At 49.3% G+C, this 21,792-nt stretch overlaps 1 protein-coding gene across 3 annotated transcripts in view; it reads right to left on the reverse strand.

Moving 5' to 3' along the window:
- The window catches only part of MFAP3L (microfibril associated protein 3 like), a 53,088-nt gene that overhangs the window by 7,895 nt on the left and 23,401 nt on the right, over positions 1 to 21,792 (reverse strand). For 2 of the 3 annotated variants that reach the window (XM_070794362.1, XM_019965766.2), the window contains exon 2: positions 11,898 to 12,320. In XM_070794362.1, coding sequence (XP_070650463.1) covers positions 11,898 to 12,189 — 292 coding nt within the window. In that variant the 5' untranslated portion in view covers positions 12,190 to 12,320. Of the gene's footprint in view, positions 1 to 11,897; positions 12,321 to 12,828; positions 12,937 to 21,792 lie in introns of those variants that run through there. The other variant, XM_070794361.1, reaches the window with a different exon arrangement.

Consider the following 21,792-nt stretch of genomic DNA (forward strand, 5'->3'; position numbering starts at 1 on the left):
AGAGATGGGGCAACTTAACTATAGTTTCCTTCCAAGTGTCTGTTATCACATTGCATTTTTGTTTGTTTCATCCCCCTCTGGCATAAACTTAAGCCTAATGAGAAGTCTGAGAGTTCCCCAAAGCAACTAGCGACTGTTTTAAAATAATAAAACAATCTGTAAGCATTAAAGTGACGAGGGTCCCCAGGGAGTGTGAGACAGGAAATAGCCTGCATCACTCCAGGTCCTCTGCCTCAGGGACCGTCCTCAGGGAAGCTGGCTGGAGCCGTGGGGGCCTGCAGCACCACCTCCCCCTCCCGCCCCCGCTAGCCTGGGGAACCTGGCGGGAAGCCTGCCATAGAAGGCGCTGTCACATTTTCTGGAGGAACATCTGTGGAGAGGGGCTCTTGGCGTCCCTGAGCACCCAGCTTCTAACAACTTAGCCAGTGTCCTCTCTGAGAGTAGAAGACGTGGGAAATCTAGTTAATTTCAATCTCCTGTGAGTGTGCGCAGACAGACCAACCTGTACCCACTGTGTGAAACCTCCCCTTGTCCACATGGGCAGGGGCCAGCCTCCTACTCTATTTACTCCTTGAATATCAGGCTTCAGATGTGATACAGCAGACTTATCCAAATATAAAAGCATCTGAGCAAGGGAAATGATCAACTTGATCTTCCTGACCCAGGGATCAAACCCACATCTCCTGTGTTCCCCTGCGTTGGCAGGTGGATTCTTTACCAACGGCACCACCTGGGATCAAACCAGACTATAGAAGGCACAGAAAAAAAGAACACGTCTCGTTGACTCAAAGTTTATGACAGACAGGGAAGGTGCTGAGCTCAAGAGGACTGCAGATTCTATCTGTGGGAACTTCTCACACTGACCTTCCTCACTTCGGTGGGAAATACAGCAGCAATAGGACAGGAGAAGGTGACGTTATGTGCATGGGGAACACTTGGGATCAATCTGTTCACCTCCTACCCTTTCATCCCCACTCCCTCTGTGGAGGAATCATCTACGAGTTCAAGGTCAGAGAAGGAGGAACCTGGGTGTAGAAGAGGAGGAGCAGAAAAGAGAGCTGAAGTCAGGAGGCAGGCACCTGACGGGAACATAAATGGCTTTTCCCAAATATCTCAGCTATGCTTTTAGTGATGGCTGTATTCTAACTGTTACAGAAAAGTGAAACTCAGAAATGCATATTAGTTACAAGACACCAATGCTTTATTGACTATTCAAAGGGTTTCTGAACTTGGATTTTATAGTTATCTTCAGGGATGTGTTCAACTGTCTCAGTTCAGTCCAGTTCAGCTCAGTCGCTCAGTCATGTCCGACTCTTTGCGACCCCATGGACAGCAAACACACCAGGCCTTGCTCTCCATCACCAACACCTGGAGCTTACTCAAACTCATGTCCATTGAGTCGGTGATGCCATCCAACCATCTCATCCTCTGTCGTCCCCTTCTCCTCCCACTTTCAATCTTTCCCAGCATCAGGGTCTTTTCCAATGAGTCAGTTCTTCTCAACAGGTGGCCAAAGTATTGGAGTTTCAGCTTCAGCATCAGTCCTTCCAATGAACACTCAGGACTGATTTCCTTTAGGATGGACTTGTTGGATCTCCTTGCAGTCCAAAGGGACTCTCAAGAGTCTTTTTCAATACCACAGTTCAAAAGCATGAATTCTTTGGTGCTCAGCTTTCTTTATAGTCCAACTCTCACATCCGTACATGACCACTGGAAAAACCACAGCTTTGACTGGAAACTGTCCACAGACATGTATTTATCTGGCCTGGGCCCAAGCAATTCAATGCAGATACAGACTCAAACACGTCAGAAGTTCCTAGTCACAGGTCAAAACAGGCCCCGTCTGCAGTAAACACAATTAGGTGACACTTGTGATTCGTTTGGGGGAAACCAGTGGGATAGTCAGTGCATAAATTGTTAGTTTCGTGCATATTCTGCTTCTTAGCCCAGAACAATGGGTCCTTAGACTAACACCTATTGTAGACTTTATCCAGTAATGAACCTTGTTTATTCTTGAAGTCTGAAGCCTCTCTGTGTGATAAAGTTGAAGTCTTTAGAAGGACAGCTGTCTTTTTTATCTTGTTCATGCATTCAACAAACTTTAGTTTACAAATTGTCTGTCACCAGGCTCCCTAACAGATAATGCAGATGCAAAGATGAATCAGACATGACCCCTGGCTGCAGAGACCAGTCATGTGGAGAGGGACGCAGACTCCCTGCCAAACCGGGGTGCATGGCACGTGCCCTGAGTGGGCAGGGCACCAAGGATGCTGCTGGATGAGAGGATGCAGTCCTGAGTGGGGCTGGGGTTGTTGGGAGACGAACAGGAGGAAGAGAAAGCACTCCAAGGCCAGAGCGGGTGATGGGACATGTGAGAAAAGGAGGGGAGCCCATGTGCTGCAGGGGCAGAGAACTGCGGGCAGAGGCCTGGCCACCCTACCTCTTCCCCTGCTCTGAGCCCTGGTTCAACCAGCGGAGAAAACCTAAAGGTCCAGACGCAGATGCCGGAAAGCGGGGGGATTTTAAATTAAGGAAGATGTCATTTCAAATCAAGGGGGCTTGTTTGAAAAAAAAATAAAGTTAAATTCCTAGTTTAGTGACACATAAAAACAAATCCCAAGTACTCTGAAGATCCAAATGTAAAACTATAAGTATAATGTCAATAGAAGACATGAAAATATTTCTATGGCCTTGGGACAGGTAAGCCTTTTTCAGCATTTCAAGAATCCCAGAAACTCCAACAGAGAACCCTGATGGATCAGACTTCTCCCCAGTTAAAAGTTCCACACTATGATATATGTTATACTAAAGTTACAAGCAAATGATAGAGTAGGAGAAAATTCTAGAATATCCGACAATTGCTTAGTAACTAGAAACCAAGAAGAACTCCTACATGTGTGTGTGTTGAGTTGCTTCAGTTGTGTCTGACTCTTTGTCACCCCATGGATTGCAGACCATCAGGCTCCTTCAGGCTCCTCTGTCCATGAGATTCTCCAAGCAAGAACACTGGAGTGGTAGCCAGTCCCTGCTCCAGGGGATCTTCCCAACCTAGGGATCCAACACATCTCCTGTGTCTCCTGCACTGCAGGTGAGTTTGTTACCACTGAACCACCTGGGAAGCCCAAAGAATGCCTAAAAATCAAGACAATAACCCAAAAGGAAAAAAAAAGGTGGGGGGAGGATTTGGACGAATAAGTCACAGAAAAATGGAACGCAGGTAGTGCCTAAGTACACAAAATCACCTGTGGTTAAATCATAGCAAAATTTAAAGAAATTCAAGTAACTTCTAAAACAGGTAACTTTTCCACCTTGCAGAGTACCAGAGGAGGGATGCGGGGGCGGTCATGGGAGGATGAGAAAGACATACTGCCCACAGATGCGGCTGCTGTGGGGACGCTGCTGCAAGGCTGCTTTCTGGAATCTACCGAAGTTCAAGATGAGTGTATCTGTTACCCACCTCTAGGATTCTTGAAATGCTTCAAATCAGGCAGGCCTACATCTGATCGGGAAAATATTACTGAATGTAAGAAAATCAAGGGCGTGGAAATATCTTTTCAGCATCTGTCTCCTTGGGGACACAGTTCTGGGACCTTCCTCCCAGCTAACACCCTCTGGGCGAAGCCGACATCTGGGTCCCAGGCCGGGAAAGCGGCTGAGCTTTTATCGCTTGTCACCTCGGGGCCTGGGCACACGGATGGTGAGTCACTCAGGGCAGCACAAGCTCACGTCCACAGAAGCAGTCAACAGCATCGTGTGGTGACAGCTAAACCTATGGTCCCAAGAAATGCCACGGTACATGGGATACTATGATTCGACATGACAGGTCAGGAATAACACCCATGCCAACACCTTCCAGTCAAATGACCACTGGACAGAACCAGAGTACCAACCTCTCCCGGAAGTGAAGCAGCTTGAGAAAGCTGGCAGTACAGCCATGGAGATGCTGTAAGCATAGTTCTCCTCCAAACCCATGTCTGCCAAAACCCCCATCTGTCCAGCTATCCTGAGGACCACTCAGCATCAATTAACATCATGCCCATGAAAGCATTCAGTTCAGTTCAGTTGCTCAGTTGTGTCTGACTCTTTGCAACCCCATGGACTGCAGCACACCAGGCCTCCCTGTCCATCACCAACTCCTGGAGCTTACTCAAACTCATGTCCATGGAGTTGGTGATGCCATCCAACCATCTCATCCTCTGTCATCCCCTTCTCCTCCTGCCTTCAATCTTTCCCAGCATCAGGGTCTTTTCTAATGAGTTAGTTCTTCGTATCAGGTGGCCAAAGTATTGGAATTTCAGCTTCAGCATCAGTCCTTCTAATGAACACCCAGGACAGATCTCCTTTAGGATGGACTGGTTGGATCTCTTTGCAGTCCAAGGGACTCTCAAGAGTCTTTTCCAACACTACAGTTCAAAAGCATCAATTCTTCGGTGCTCAGCTTTCTTTATAGTCCAACTCTCACATCCATACATGACTACTGGAAAAACCATAGCCTTGACTATATGGACCTTTGTTAGCAAAGCAATATCTCTGCTTTTTAATATGCTATCTAGGTTGGTCATCACTTTTCTTCCAAGGAGCAAGCGTCTTTTAATTTCATGGCTGCAATCACCATTTGCAGCGATTTTGGAGCCCCCCCCCCCAAAATAAAGTCTGCCACTGTTTCCACTGTTTACCCATCTATTTCCCATGAAGTGATGGGACCAGATGCCATGATCTTCGTTTTCTGAATGTTGAGTTTTAAGCCAATTTTTTCACTGTCCTCTTTCACATTCATCAAGAGGCTCTTTAGTTATTCTTTGCTTTCTGCCATAAGGGTGGTGTCATCTGCATATCTGAGGTTATTGCTATTTATCCCGGCAATCTTGATTCCAGCTTGTGTTTCTTCCAGTCCAGCGTTTCTCATGATGTACTCTGCATATACGTTAAATAAGCAGTGACAATATACAGCCTTGACGTACACTGACATGAAAAGCATACACACTAGCATGTGTAAAATAGAGAGCCAGTGGAAATTTGCTGTTTTGACTGGGCACTCAAAGCAGGGCTCTGTAACAACCTACAGGGGTGGGAAAGAGGGGGAGGAGAGAGGGAGGTTCAAGAGGGAGGGCACAGATGTACACCTATGGTTAATTCATGTTGATGCATGGCAGAAATCAAAGCAATATTGTAAAGCAATTATCTTTCAATTAAAAATAAATTTAAAAAATTAACATCATGACCAAATACAAAGCTCTTAGAATTTCCCTTAAATTATTTCTTAGAAGGAAAGGATTTCTCTTTTTCCTTGGAGAGGTCTTTCTGTGAAAGGGTAAACCACTAATGTATGGTTAATCTACTCATGGATAGGAGTAGATATTGTTTAGTCCTTAAGTCACGTCCGACTCTGTAGTGACTCCATGGACTATAGCCCGCCAGGCCCCTCTGTCCATGGGATTCTCCAGGCAAGAATACTGGAGGGGGTTGCCATTTCCTGCTCCAAGGGATCTTCCTGACCAGGAGACTGAACCTACATCACCCATGTCTCCTGCACTGCAGGTAGATTCTTTACCACTGAGCCACCTGGGAAACCCTGATAGGTGGTACAAGAAGGTTAAGTCTCTGCTCACAACCTCATTTAGACATGAAGGATCCGTTCAAACAAGGTTATTTTCATGAAACCAACTGAAGACTTTCCAGGAGGTGAGGGTCCTGACAACGTTTACACAGACAGAAAGGAAGTGCAAACACTCAGTCGAATGGCGCCGCACTGAGTCCACACTTGTCTGGAAGTGTGGGGCCTGTTGTCCAGTATGTGAAATAGAGGAGACTCAGGGAAGGCATCCAGCCTTTCTACAAAACAGACCTGAACACGAACGGAGCCCCACATGGCTGTCATGGGGCTTCTGCAACAGGTGCGAGCCACCCTTCCCGCCTCCCCAGAGCCCAGCCACTGCAGAGACCCAGGGCACAGACACCGTAGCAGCCAGGCCCCTGTGCCCCAGGGTCCCATCCTCCTGGGTGGCCTCTTCAGCCAGTCCTGGGGCTGCTAACAAGCTTCTTCCTACATCACATGGGGCCAAGGAGCCTGGGATCATCCCGGCTTAGTTCAGCTCTCTGCTCAGGAATGGGGGGAAGGGACAGGGGAAAGCTCAGGGTGTACACAGCCTGCTGTTGTGCTCCGCTTTAAAGGATCAAGAATACCTGAAAAGAAGCCATCTTTTCATTTCCTGGCAAGGGAAACATCTGACTCGCCAGCTAATTCAACTTGATAATCTTCATTTTTATAAAAGTGCCAAGCACACCACTCCATGCAGGCTGGCAAGAGTCTCTTCTGAGAGCGCCCAGCACCGGGTGGAGAGAAATAACTTCCTGTTTTGGCATCTTGGCTCTCCTCATCTGAGAGTGATAGGGAAGGCTCTTCCCACTGCTCAGACTAAAAGCTGTCTGGGCTCACATCCCAAAGGGAGCACCACTCTGAAGAAACACTACACACGGCGGCCCGTTAGCAGGCTGGCCTCTGACATGATTCCTTCTGGAAAATGAACCAAAGTACCACTTTTATGGGAGACTACATTACCGGTTCTCACAGGTGACTTAACTGACTGTGGAATGATTCTTTAGCTGGCTAAGATGCTTCTTTAGGTGGGACCAGGGTTTCTCCAGTTGATGATGGACAGAGAAGCCTGGTGTACATGGGGTTGCAAAGAGTTGGACATGACTGAGCAACTGAAATGAACTGAACTGAACTAAGGGTTTTTCCACTTGGGCTGGCATGTTGCATCAGATAATTCTTTGGAGGGCTTCGCTGGTGACTCAGGGGTAAAGAACCTGCCTGCCAATGCAGGAGACACGGGTTTGATCCCTGGGTGGGGAAGATCCCCTGGAGAAGGAAATTGCAAACCACTCCAGTATTCTTGCCTGGGAAATCCCATGGACAGAGGAGCCTAGCGGGAAACAGTTCCTGGGGTCTCAAAGAGCTGGACATGACTAAGTGACTGAGCAACAACAACACTTCTCTGTAGCGGGCTGTCCTGTGCATTGTGGGATGTTGAGAATATTCCCGTTTTCTACCCACTAGATGTCAGTAGCATCATCTCCCCCTCCTTCCTCTCCTGCCCTGTCCGCGACTACCAAAGACGCCTCCAGACTTGGCTGGTATCCTCTGGGTGAGAGAACCACTGGTTCTGGCAAAAGGAAAGTACACTGTGTGCATAACACCCCCCAAAGCATACACATGCACTGCTTTCTCCACGGCCGGAGCACATGGGGGTCAGCGGGCCTCTGCATACGGAGGGAACGTGCCAGGAAGGGGAGGTGGCTGACGGAAGAGAAGGTGCCTCCCTTGCCATCACAGTGTCATCTCAAGATTTTAAATAACACTGCAGGGATAGACATGCTTTTTAGTTTTTGGTTTTAAGGTTGAGAACTTGAGAGAGTGAATACGAAATTGCTCAGAAATGTATTTTCTTTCTTTACAACACACACCGTCCTATGAAGCAGAGACAGAAGCACTTGGGATCTTGACTGTGACAACACAGAACGAGGATGAAGTGACTGGTAACAGTGATGCAGCTGCCGTTTCCTGATGTCGTGGTGTATTCTAGGTACCATTGTTGTTCAGTCATTAAGTTGTGTCCGACTCTTTGTGACCCCATGGACTGTAGCCCGCCAGGCTCCCCGGTCCATGGAATTTTCCAGGCAAGCATACTGGTGGGTTGCCATTTCCTTCTCCAGGAGATCTTCCCGACCCAGGGATCGAATCTGTATCTCCAGCATTGCAGGCAGATTCTTTACCACTGAGCCACCTGGGAAGCCTCTCCAGGTACCATACTGAGCATCTAATACATCATGGAAGGCTCACAACCCTCCCTGGAGGTACAAGAGGATTATCTCTGCTTTACAGATGGGAAAACTGGCTCCAAAAAGTGGAGGAACTTGCTCAAAGAGCCATCATTGTTCTGTTCTGCTGAATTTCCAGTGGTATATTTACAGTTACACAAATTTTGTCTAATTTTGAGGAATCAACTTTTTAAATCTCAAATATTTAACTTCCTAAAAGAAGAATTTAGTGTAGCACTTTCATGGGTTCACACACTATTCCTTGCTTCATCAGAGAGGCAAACAATGATGTACACTTAATGCTGTGGGCACGGACTCCCTCCTGGATATGCTGGATTGGGGGGAGATTCACTCAGGTCTGAAGATGTGACCAGCACAGTTTTCTGTGATCCCTTGGCAGGAGGAGGTAAAAGCATCTCACAGGCTACTAAAAACATCTGCAGGAGCAGAGGATAAAAACACCAGAGCAATGTAAACTAAACCAAAATTCATAACAATGAATTCTACAAAGGTGGAGCAGCCATGAAAGAACTGTGAACTTCATAGAACTCAGCTAACTCTGGGTGTGTTTATTTTCAGAGATAATTCTTAATTATTTTTGGTGACAGAATGCTATAAGAGAATGGAGAGCAAATCCACAGGGAAACCTAAACCCTCACTTGAAGTAAGAATTTCCAGCATAATTGAGCCAGGCATGATTGCCAGGCCTGTGCCTTTTCCGGAGCAGACTTTCTTGAAATTCTTGTTATTTATTATCTGATAAAGGTGCCAATGTGCATTTTCATGGTTTAAAGTCAGAGTAAGAAACTACAGCAAAAATACACTGGAGAATTCATGCCTGAAATAATAGGGGCATTTTTATAACACTTGCTGGCACTTACATATGGCTACTCACCTGTAGCAAAAGAAAAACTGAAAAAAGGACATTTTGTGGCCATGTGTGGTTGCTCACATTATTGGAGCTCTGGGTTATTTTTGTAAAATGGTGGACCACCTCAAACATGTCCTTTGCATGTGTGCTAAGTCGCTTCAGTCGTGTCTCACTCTTTGTGACCCCATGGACTGTAGCCCACCAGGCTCCTCTGTTCATGGGATTTTCCAGGCAAGAATACTGGAGTGGGTTGCCATTTCCTCCTTCAGGGAATTGTCCTGATTGAACCTGGGTCTCTTACATCTCCTGTGTTGGCAGGTGGGTTCTTTACGACTAGCTCTACCTGGGAAGCCCAGGTGCATCCTTCGGTGAACTCCAAAAAAAAAAAAAGAGTCCCCCAGAAACAGATCATACAGTGGCCTCTCCTGATCTGTGGCATTGAAGTGATAACACGAGGGACACAAAGCAAGCCAGCTGCTGTTCCCACCAGCGAGGGGCAACAACCGATGCCTTCTAGGACCCGCAGGGCTGGCATCAGGAACAGTTGCGTCACTTCTCAGCACTAGCAAGAAATGGAACTATTAAACACTCCTGGAATCGCAGAGCACGCATGGCGGGCAACTCACCAAATGGTTCTGAACACACCTGGTGTACGCATGCTTCGTGTATGCATCACGGTGGGGGCCTAGCACTGCCTCTTGGTGACGGTGATGGGGCTGGTGCACCAACCATCCAGCCTCTCATCTGTTCTGTCTGCTCAGGGGCTTTCACCACCCCTTGCCTGCTGACACCTGGAGGAGGAGCAGGTGCTGGTAGGCACAGAGGGAGAATAAAGCCCAACCTGGCCACGCCCTGCTGAGTCCTGTCTTCTCCATCCCCCTGCTTCTCAATCCAGACCCGTGAGGATCAAGGCCACGAAACCCTCACGCCCACTGTAAGGACCAGAAACAAACTGGGCAACACGGTACAGGGCCTTAGTCAAAAGGGTGGTTGCTGATGGGAGTTACGCTCGCCTTGTTTGATTTCAGCAGTGGTCTGTGGCTCAGTGGTAAAGAACCTGCCTGCAGGAGATGCAAGAGATGAGGGTTCAATCCCTGGGTTGGGAAGCTCTCCTGGAGAAGGGAATGGCAATCCACTCCAGTAATCTTGCCTGGAGAATCCCATGGACAGAGGAGCCTGGTGGGCTACAGGGGCCTTGGGGTCACAAAGAGTCGGACGCGACTGAGCGACTGAGCACAGCACCAGGCAGCACTGCAGCGTACGCATGTAACTGACATTCTAGGATGTTAGCGCTGTTCCCACACTGTGGCAACCACCTCTTTGTTGAGTTATTAATGAAATACCACTCCATGTAAACTCCTAGCTGATCAGCCCAGATCTATATCCTGGTTAGAAGGTGGACATCTTCCTGTCATAAATGAAGACTTTAAGACCTTGGCTCCTCGAGTGGCACACTGATGCTCAAATTTTATGCTGAGGATAAACGTTCCATTTCCTCTGTCTTGCTCAGTGGTTCTGAATATTACCCCGTGTTACTTGTGTCCTGAAATGACTGTTATTATGTGAGGTAATCACTAGAGCTGAGCTGGCACGTTAAGTACCAATATTACAAGTTCTTCTAAAAAATCTAGTGTGTCTTTCCTCATGAGGCTTTAGAATAGCCAAGGGATTTGTCAGCACGAATGCAGCTACAAACAGGACCGGAGGGCTCTGGAAAACGAGCCATGAACCTAGCCTCTGCCTCCAGGCCACCTGTGTCTGCTCCTTCCACCCCCGGTGCCCACAGATGGAAGGGAAGTGACCCCAGGTGACTCCAGGGTATTCAACCACCCAAAGCACAGAGAGAGCCATGAAGCACAGGTCCACCTGCCGAGACTGACTGGTCACCATCGAGATCTCCTTGGAGTGGTCAGTACGACTCCAAGACAGACCTCGAAACATCACTGCTGAAGTCCAGGCCCACTCTGTGCCCATACTCTCCTCTTGCCAGGACACAGGGCTCAGAGTCCCTGCCATGGCCCTCTATACGTGGGACCACCTCTGCTCCAGGCCCAAGGGGGGCAGCAGACTCAGTCTGGAGTCCCTGGTCACTTCAGTGTCCTTGGAATCCCTAGCCCTGCAGAAAAACCCTTGGGGTCCAGGGACTTGAATATGTGCACATTGCCGTGATTACCATCCCCTCACAGGTGTGACGTCACTTCCTCCTGACTTACAGTGAGAGGAAGGGGCTGGACTGTTCCGTCTGCTCACCGTCAGTATGGATCAGCTCTGTGACCAGAGTAGTATCAGCATGGAAGGTTCTGGTCACAGCTAACGACCACAGGACCAGGGAAAAATCACATGAGAGAGGGGCTTCGCCTGTGCAGTCTCCAGGGTTCCTTCTAGTGGGCAAGTTCTGTGGTCCCATCATTGCTTCTCCCTCTTGCAGCCTCCCCGCCACCTCCTGGCCAACAGTCTAGAAACTTCAGCCAGGTTGCCAGGAAACACAGGTGATCTGTGGCTGCCAGCGAGAAGCTGCACAGAGCCTGCTTTCAAAAAACGTGACCTCGAGGGACTTCCCTGGTGGTCCAGTGGTTAAGAATCCACCTGCTGATGCAGAGGATATGGGTTCAGTCACCCGTCCAGGAAGATCCCACACGCATCGGAGCAACCAAGCCTGTGCACCTCAACTACTGAGCCTGAGCTCTAGAGTCCACGTGCCTCAACTCCTGAAGCCCGTGGGCCCTAGAGCCTGTGCTCCAGAGCCAGAGAAGTCACCACAGTGAGTAGCCCCTGCTTGTACAACCAGAGAAATATGGCACAGCAACAAAGACCCAGCACAACCCAAATAAACCAATAAAACGTTTTAAAAAAGCATGGCCTTTAACAACCGCTACATTCCATGAAACCAAGGAAAACTCCCTTATGAATGAGACACGTAAGGAAAACCCACTATATTCCACCCCTACAGCAATTAGTATGCATTATACTGTAACATTTTAAGAGGTTTTTTAAAAGACACTAATGCTTGCCTTTTGTTTTCTGAGTCAAGAGCGAAAAAAATGAATTCATTACCGCTGTGAATCCTTATCTAGTTCTCTCTCTTTCCTGAGAAAAACAAGACTCAAGAAGAGCCTGAAACGACATGATTAAGAACCAGAGACGTCTGGGGCACCCGCCCAACCCCTCCTCGTTTTTCTGACCCTGGACTAGTGGGATGGCCTACCTCCCCCTTGATCCTCCTCGTTCTCACTCAGCAGTTTGCCCGCCGAATTGTACCACTTGAACTGGGGTTCGGGAAGGCCGGAGACACTGCAGTTGATCAAGGCACTGTTCCCTTCCTTGACGATGATATGGTCGGTTCTGGCAACGACCACGGGCGCCGAGCCCACAGCCACGTTGGTGCCATTTAAAGTGCTGCTGGTCACACTGCTGGCGGTCGCCAGAGTGGATACTAGGATTAACAAGGGCACAGGAGGCAGGAAGCACACAGGCAGATGTCTCTTCACTCCATCCATCTTCTTCGCTTGTTCTTTACGGAGGCAGAGCCAGCTGGCCGGGGGAATCCTCTAGTGGGTGACACTCTGCTCATAGCAGGCCAGGGGCCAAACCTGGCCTGGCTCCATGGAGTTGGCTCCTGATTAAAAACCTGTTTAGAAAAAAAAAAAGAAATGCATAAATACTAGCATTCATACTTTAAAATGATTATTTATAATATGTTAGAAACCCAGCTAAAACACATATCTGGCTAATTTTTAAATAGCACACCAAATATGAAGTTGTTCCAAACGTTCATGGAAATCATGATATATGAGTTTGTTACTTCTGCTACTGAAGCATAAGACTCCTAGCAGGAACAGCGTAACTTTGTATCACACGACTTGCAGGGCTCAAAGGCCAGCCCGGCTTTCCTCAGTCAGCACCTCGAGGCCTCCTCTCACCCCCTACCTGTCTGCTTGTGGACACCGGGGTGCACTGGGTGCTTAGAATCTCTCTCTGCCGCTGGACAGGCCCTCTTCCTGCTGCAGTGCGCCCGGGGGTCTCCCCCAGCATCAGCTGGCGTGTCCCTCCCCCGACTGGGACGCCCTTCCCCTTTCAGGCAACCACTCCCGCGCCCTCTGCCCCGGCGACCCTCCCCACCCCCCGACGTCACTCACTGAACTCCTCGGTCTCCATCTTCATGTGCCTCCTGGGATGCAGGATGTGACATGGTGGGTGGCTGCACTTGCTCACCCAAGATCTAACCCCCGCCTACTGCCCTCCCCTCCATCTCACCCACTAAGCACATGGCCACACCCCGGGGCCTTTCTCCTCTCCACATTCTAAATTCTGAAGTTCCAGGTCATCCTGAGGTTCTCAGTAGCCGTCCTGCCCTGTACCCCACCTGCTCAGTGCCCTCTCTGGGTTCCTGGTCTCCCGACTCCCCTCAGGCTGCCCCTGCTGCCCCGGCCAGCACCCAGGCACACAGACCACCGCCCCCCCCCCACCAAGACCACGTCCTCCTGCCAGCATCCAGCGGGATGCAACCCACCCCGGGACGTCTTGGCTCTCACCACAGAGGCCTGCGCAGAACTGGGGATGAACTACACCCATGACGTGCTCGCAGAAACCAAGGCACGTCTCCGGCCCAGCCAGGATCCCAGCTTGCTGGTCCACTGTCCTCTTCCCTCCATGGTCTCTCCAGCTTCAGAACCAACACTGTGGCCCAGCATGGTACAGCCTGCCCCCCACAGGGTGCGGGGCTGAGTCCCCTTGTCCGCCTCCCACCCACTGGGGAGGCCTCCTGCCTCTCAGCCGCAAGCCGTCAGCTGCCATCAGCTCCTCTAATGGGGACACTCGGTGTCCACCTGCTCTCTGTTGAAGCGGATCCTGTTCACATCACCAGTCTCTTCCTTACCAGACCTGTGGCAACTGTCACTGTGACAGCGGCTCTCCCCAGCCTCTCCTCCTGTGGGGTCTCTGTACTCCACCCCCCACTGATGGTGCTCCCTGTTCTTCTCCAGCCCCTCTCCTCCCCCTGCGGCTAGTCCTGCCACCTCCCACCCAAGCACCCTCTGGGCCAGATTCCTGGTTCTGACCCCCTCCCTGCGGACAGTACCACCCACAGCTCATGCACTTCCTCACCAGGATGCTCTGTGGGGACTTGCGTCAGGCCCTCAGACCAGCCGGTCAGTCTGCCAAACAGGCTGTGGCACCGTCTATGCAGGAAGGCACAGGGACAGTCCTCAACTCCACCATCACCCTCTTCCTCTCTGAACGTCCCTAACACCACACTGTGAACTCCACCTGCTGAACACTGCTTGGGCGGGCCCCCCGTTTCTGTGTCCTCTGAGGCCCTCCCCGGGGGTCTCCGTGTCCCCCTCCTAGGAGCAGGGAGGGAGCCTTCTGGGCTGACCGCCAGCCTTCAGTCTTGGCCCAGGTTCCAGGCCGACCCCTCCAGCCGCTCTAAACACGAGCCACACGGTGCCCCTACTTTCTGTAGCAAGAATCTGCATCTTTGCGCTGCTGTGCTACACAATCTGGATTCCTTATCTCTTCTATTTAAAAAGAGTTACTGAACATCTACTATGAAAGTGAAAGTGTTGGTTGCTCAGTCTTCTCTGACTCTTTGCGACTCTTATGCACGGCAGGCCCCCAGGCTCCTGTGTCCGTTGGATTTCCCAGGCAAGAATAATGGAGTGGATTGCCATTCCTTCTCCACTGGGCTGAACTCACGTCTCCTGCACGCAGGCAGATTCTGCACCTGAGCCACCAGGAAACATCTACTATGGGCAGACGTTATTCTAGGTCCCCGAGACAGACGAACAGACAATACAGATCTTTCCTGTAGAGGTTATATCCTCATGGGAAAAGCAGAGTAAACACCATGGGTATAAGAACTTCGGATAACCACATATGCTTTGAAAAACACACCATGATGCACCTGAGTGCCAAATGAGGCAGTCCTAGAGAACTTCCCTGAGGGGGTGGCCTTGGAGCTCTTTGGGGATCACCCAGGCTCCAGAAAAGGGCACTCCAGGAAGAGCCAACCACTAAAGCAAATGGGGCACTACCAGATGTGTCAAAGAGGACGGGTCCAGATCTCCTAGGGCTCTAGAGGACAGACTAAGGAACCTGGATTTTATCAGACGTTCATCGAAAAATGTTATGCAGGGGAGACAGAGGATATGATTCCTCTTTTAAAATCAACTTTGCTCATGCTCAGTCACGTCTGACTCTTTGCGACCCCTGGACTGTAGCCTGCCAGACCCCTCTGTCCATGGGCTTCTCTAGGCAAGAATACTGGAGAGGGTTGATATTTTCTCCTCCAGAGTCTTTCCAACTCAGGGATCAAACTCACATCTCTTGCGCATACTGCACTGGTGGGCAGATTCTTTACTGCCAAGCCACTCACATCAGATCAGATCAGTTGTTCAGTCGTGTCCGACTCTTTGCGACCCCATGAATTGCAGCACGCCAGGCCTCCCTGTCCATCACCAACTCCCGGAGTTCACCCAGACTCACGTCCATCTCATCCTCTGTTGTCCCCTTCTCCTCATGCCCCCAATCCCTCCCAGCATCAGAGTCTTTTCCAATGAGTCAACTCTTCGCATGAGGTGGCCAAAGTACTGGAGTTTCAGCTTTAGCATCATTCCTTCCAAAGAAATCCCAGGGCTGATCTCCTTCAGAATGGACTGGTTGGATCTCCTTGCAGTCCAAGGGACTCTCAAGAGTCTTCTCCAACACCACAGTTCAAAAGCACCAATTCTTTGGCGCTCAGCCTTCTTCACAGTCCAACTCTCACATCCATACATGACCACAGGAAAAACCATAGCCTTAACTAGACGAACCTGTGTTGGCAAAGTAATGTCTTTGCTTTTGAATATGCTATTTAGGTTGGTCATAACTTTCCTTTCAAGGAGTAAGCGTCTTTTAATTTCATGGCTGCAGTCACCATCTGTAGTGATTTTGGAGCCCAGAAAAATAAAGTCTGACACTGTTTCCACTGTTTCTCCACCTATTTCCCATGAAATGCCAAGCCACTGGGGAAGCCAAAAATCAACTTTACTGTGCTGTAATTTACAAATTAATACAAGTACCCATTTAGGGTATGCATTTTAATAGGTTTGGGCAGATTTACGCACCCATGTAACCACAACAATACACAAGATGTGGAATGCTTCCATCATGACCAGAAGCACTCTCGTGCACCTTCCAGTTTTAGCTTTTCCATGGACCCACTTTGGTTACTTTGTATGTGGTGTAAGGAAGAACCAAGGTTCATTTCCTCCCCACAGGGGCATCCAGCTGTGTTTGCATCATCTATAGAAAATACCCTCCTTTTTCAGTGGCTGGCCTTGCCCCCTTGTCAAACACAATGAGTCTGTCTCTACACTCCTCCTGTTCCACTAGTGCTGATGTCTTTCCCGAGGCCAACACCATCCGGACCATACTGTCGACCTCAACATGTCTCTGTGGAGTCTGACATGTTCCCTGACACTTTAGATGCCCAGTGAATTGTTGAATGAATGAATCTGTCTTCAAAAGCAGAAATCATCATTCCAACTGTGTGGATAAAAACACTGAAGAGGTACTGGGGATGATAAGGCAGCTTCAGGTCACAGATTTCTTCAGTAGGAAAGACACACAGTCCCCACAGGGCTGGGTGCCTTCCTGTCCTGGACAGCCCACATGTGACTCTCCAGCAGCAACTAGGGGGCCCAGGATCATGACACATTACCCCCTGAGACTATGGTTTTCTCTACGTGGCTCATCTTGTGGTTTTCTTTCAGCAGAAGTTATCAAGCTGACCTGCTCCTTACCCAACAGTTAAGACATGGCCTCAGGTTTGAGAGCAACTAGGCGAGGATCCTGGAGTAGGCAATGGCACCCCACTCCAGTACTCTTGCCTGGAAAATCCCATGGATGGAGGAGCCTGGTGGGCTGCAGTCCATGGGGTCGCTAAGAGTCGGACACGACTGAGTGACTTCACTTTCACTTTTCACTTTCATGCATTGGAGAAGGAAATGGCAACCCACTCCAGTGTTCTTGCCTGGAGAATCCCAGGGATGGGGGAGCCTGGTGGGCTGCTGTCTATGGGGTCACACAGAGTCGGACACGACTGAAGCGACTTAGCAGCAGCAGCAGCAGGCAAGGATCCTGGATCTAACCCCCCTGACAACCAGGCTGTCTGTTACTACTGGTAACAGACTTACCAGTAAAGACTGCTACAAGGATTTATGATCACACATATGTCAAACATGCACTGCTTGGCTTGATAAATAAAAATTACTAATACAATGTACAAAGAATCCTTCACTGAAATTAATGCTTCTTGAGTTTACTCTAAGTTATATCACATCTTGTTTTCAGCTCTGTTGAATACATTGTGACTGCCATCCCACCACTGGAAATCATGACAACTGATTTGCAGCCATGGTTCCTCTGAAGGGGCTCAGATCCGAGAAGTGCGAGCACCATGGCCAGCACCTGTGGTCACTCCAACTCCCTAGAGGCAGGCGAGGACAGATGCTGACCAAGGACCTCAGGGAGAATGAGAAAGAAGTCATAGCAGGAGACAGGTTCTCATGAATATGTGCTGTAAATACACTGTGAGTTTTTTTTTTTTTTTTTTTGCAATTAGAGAGAATGCAGTAAATGCAGACTTTCAGTCAGTTCAGTCGCTCAGTCATGTCCGACTCTTTGTGACCCCATGAATCGCAGCACGCCAGGCCTCCCTGTCCATCACCAACTCCCGGAGTTCACTCAGACTCACGTCCATCAAGTCAGTGATGCCATCCAGCCATCTCATCCTCTGTTGTCCCCTTCTCCTCCTGCCCCCAATCCCTCCCAGAATCAGGGTCTTTTCCAATGAGTCAACTCTTCCCATGAGGTGGCCAAAGTACTGGAGCTTCAGCTTTAGCATCATTCCTTCCAAAGAACACCCAGGAATGATCACCTTCAGAATGGACTGGTTGGATCTTCTTGCAGTCCAAGGGACTCTCAAGAGTCTTCTCCAACACTATAGTTCAAAAGCATCAATTCTTTGGCACTCAGCTTTCTTCACAGTCCAACTCTCACATCTATACATGACTACTGGAAAAACCATAGCCTTGACTAGACGGACCTTTGTTGGCAAAGTAATGTCTCTGCTTTAAGCATAGTCAAAGCTATGGTTTTTTTCAATAGTCGTGTACAGGTGTGAGAGCTGGGCCATAAAGAAGGCTGAGCACTGAAGAATTGATGCTTTCAAACTGCAGTGCAGGAGAAGACTCTTCAGGGTTGCTTGAACTGCAAGAAAATGAAACCAGTCAATCCTAAAAGAAATTAACCCTGAATATTCATTGGAAGGACTGATGCTGAAGCTGAAGCTCCAATACTTTGGTCACTTGACATGAAGAGCTGACTCACTGGAAAAGACCCTGATGCTGGGAAAGACTGAGGGCAAAGAAGAGGGGGGCAGCAGAGGATGAGATGGTTGGATGGCATTGCCAACTCAATGGACATCCGTTTGAGCAAGCTCTGGCAGACAGTGAACAGGGGAGCCTGGCATGCTGCAGTGCATGCAGTCGCAAAGAGTTGGACACGACTTAGCAAATGATCAACCACAGGTCTGAGAAGCATGAGCACCATGGACAGAGCATGGGGTCAGTCTGACTCCCTGGAGTGGGGGGACGCCTGTGCAGATGCTGACCAAGGACCTCAGAGAGAAACAGAAAGAAGACACAGTAGGAGAGGTTCTCGTGCATATGTGCAGTGAGCACACTATGACATTTTTTTCTCCCCCGCAATTAGGAAGAATATGGTAAATGGGAGATCGTACTAGGCTTTAAGATGCATAAATCAGACGTACTTTCAAACAAAAGCTGGCCACATGGTTTCTACTTTCCAAGACACTGTGCAGGCCAGGACAAAGAGAAGAGGAGACTACTGTCCAATCATTTTCCAATCATGTCCATCAATGTTCTGGGCTAGAAACATAGTAACTGTTCCGGACTGGCATCTGGTTCCCTCAGAGACCTTACCAGGTAAGGGGCGGGGGCATCCCCTCCCACCCCACCCCCATGCAGGCCAAGTAGGGAGCTGACTCATCCCTCCCCTCCTTCCCCATCTGAAAAGTCACTGAGGCACTTAGAGAACAGAATGTGTCATTTATGGGCTGTTTGTAATCCAGGCGTTTTTACTGTAAAAACTCTCTGTGAACATTTATTTTCGAAAAGAAAGCATTTAATGCACATGAATGAATTAACAGTTTTTAATTAAGAATTCATCCTATTTCATGCAGTGCCCTTTCAAGTTCAGATTTTTACAAAAGTGTCTATTATGTGCCGGGCACACTGCCAGGGACCTGCGGAGTCAACACGCCATAGAATGCAGAGTTATAGGCCGTGTCTACTTACAGTGGCCTGCGGTAAGAGCCAGCAGTTAGTTCAGCGTGCTCTGCCAGTGCCGGGAGCATGGGGGTGGGCTGGCGACACTGGGAATGGGTGTTTTCTGTTGGCCTCCCCAGTACCCAGCCCCACTCCAGCTCTGTCCCCACCCCCGGAGTCCCATGGTGCAGACCCGAGTCCTAATTGTCCCAGGGCAGGTACAGCTTGTTCCAGACTCCCTGACACCCCTCCCACACAAGCCCTTGGCTTCTCAGGCACGCGGGGCAGCTCAGCAGACTCTTCTCCCTCCCCAGCACCCAAGGTCCTGCCTCCTTCCTTCCACACCCGCTCTGCGGCCACACTGGGGTGGAAGCCCCAGGTAGCTGCTCAAGAGGCAGGAGTCGCCAAAAGAACAGAAAGGCATCACGTCCCTTTGCACGCTGGGAAAACGTTCCACAAACGGACTTTGTTCAGCTTGTCAGACTTTGCACATGGTATCGCGAGGAGTTCACTTAATATCACCGTCACACTCAGAAAGACATTTCAGCTTCTGAAGAATAAATCACGAGGGCTAAAATCCACCAGCTTAAAACACAGTCCTTCAGAATACAACAAGGAAGGCCACAGATCCCCAAAACCAGGCTTACCCACAGCCACAATAGACGAATTGTTGAGGTTCATGGGTAAGCTCGGAAAACTTTCACAGAATACTTGACTTTAAAAATAAATGAAACTTAAGAGAAAACAGTTAGCAAGCATCAAAGGTCCTTTCTTCAGCTTGGCCCTTCCCCTACTTCCAAACAACTGCATTTTATCTAAATGCATTTTAATAAAATGCTTTGTGGCGTCTTATTTGCTATCTCTTCACCTATAATAAAACAGGACTATTGACCATGAAGCTCTGGAGTTGGAAGGGAAAGGGCCTCTTGTGTCAGGGTGTTCTGAACTACATGAATGTACATGATTGTTTTTTTCTTGGCAGGGTCCATGCTGGCGCTTCCCCATCAACTGTGATGAATAATTTTATACTTCATACAATGGCATTTTGTCACAACATCTACAAAGAGTCATCACTGGCTCTCACTTGTGCAGAAGTGATGTAAGCAGCACAGAGGCCTCCCCTTAGATAAGACGCATTCTTGATCGGTCCCTATTCCTCAGGTGCGGTGGGAAATCTCAACTTCCTGCGGAATGGAGAGGGCCGGACACGGTACGTCGTAGATGCTAACATTGAAAACTGACAGCCTTGGGACTTCCCTGGCCGTCCATTGGTGAAGACTCTGCCTTCCAGGGCAGGCGGGGCAAGTTCAGTCCCTGGCTGGGGAGCTAAGAATCCCACATGCCTTACAGCCACCCCTCACCCCCACAAAAAACCCCATAAAACAGAAGCAATATTGTAACAAATTCAATAAAGACTTAAAAACAAAAAGAGTAGTCCGAATTGAAAAAAAAAAACCCCAAAATAAAAAAACACAAGACAACTGATAGCCAGCTGCCACCACCCTGGTTTGGCTATCTTCCTGGAGCTTCCTTTCCTGTGTCTTAGAATCAGTGAAAAACACCCACACTAACCTTTTTAACCTGGGCTTCCCTGGTGGCTCAGCAATAAAGGACCCATGTGCCAGTGCAGGAGATGCAGGTTGGGTCCCTGGTTGGGAAGATCTCCTGGAGAAGGAAATGGCAACCACTTCCAGTATCCTTGCCTGGGAAGTCCCATGGACAGAGGAGCTCGGTGGGCCATGGGGTCACAATAGTAGGACACAACTGAGTGACTAAACAAGAACAAACCTTCTTTTACAAACGTGGTTTAAAAATGACTTTCTTTTGCAATTTTAAAGAAAAATGAAAAATTCTACCAGCCCATTCTTTCTCCAGTCACTTAAGTATTTAGATAGTGAAGGTGACGTCTGAACACGGGCTGTGCTGTGTGCTGTGCTTAGTCGCTCAGTCGTGTCTGACTCTTTGTGACCCCATGGACGGTAGCCGGGCAGGCTCCTCTGTCCATGTGATTTCCCAGGCAAGAATACTGGAGTGGGTTGTCATTTCCTTCTCCAGGGGATCTTCCAACCCAGCAATCGAACCTGGGTCTTCTGCACTGCAGGCAGATCAGGCAGATTCTTGACCAACTGAGCTACAAGGGAGATGCCCAAACACAAGCTAAGGGCGTCTAAAGCCAAGATGAAGAGTTGTGTGGAGCAAGCGTGTTCCTGCATGGGTGACTGCAGCCCAGCCACAGCATTTAAGTCCTCAATCAGCTGAGTTCTGTCTCAATGTCCAAAGTCATGTTAGAGAAATAGGGTCACGCAGTCCTTCTTTCTTCCTGACATGTACTCTGGCATGTATGCCTGTGCAGGGATCCTGATGCCTCTCATCACACAAAGCTAACTCCCCACCTGGACGGAGATGTGAAGGTTACAGGAAAGGAGGAAGAGCATCTTTGGAGGCACCCAGCATCCGTCCACACCACTGCACAGTAACTGAGGAGATTCCCTATGCCAGGCACACTGCTGTGGAGCACACGGGGAGGACAGGTCCTTACCCCAGTCCTCCAGAGTCAGGAAGGAGGACTCAGAGAGTGAACCAACAGTGACAGGGCAGTGGGACAACCGCCCCATCAGACAGGGCCCAAAGAGCCATGTGGTACCGCACAGGAGACTGCAGTGGTGCAGGCTCCAGGAAGAACCTTCTACAGGAAGTGACCCTGGGATCTAATGACAAAGGAGTTCGCCAAGGAGGCCAGGGGCCAAAGAGACCACAGTGCTTGGAGAGGAC

Source organism: Bos indicus, chromosome 8 (assembly GCF_029378745.1).
Source record: "Bos indicus isolate NIAB-ARS_2022 breed Sahiwal x Tharparkar chromosome 8, NIAB-ARS_B.indTharparkar_mat_pri_1.0, whole genome shotgun sequence".
Taxonomy (NCBI): domain Eukaryota; kingdom Metazoa; phylum Chordata; class Mammalia; order Artiodactyla; family Bovidae; genus Bos; species Bos indicus.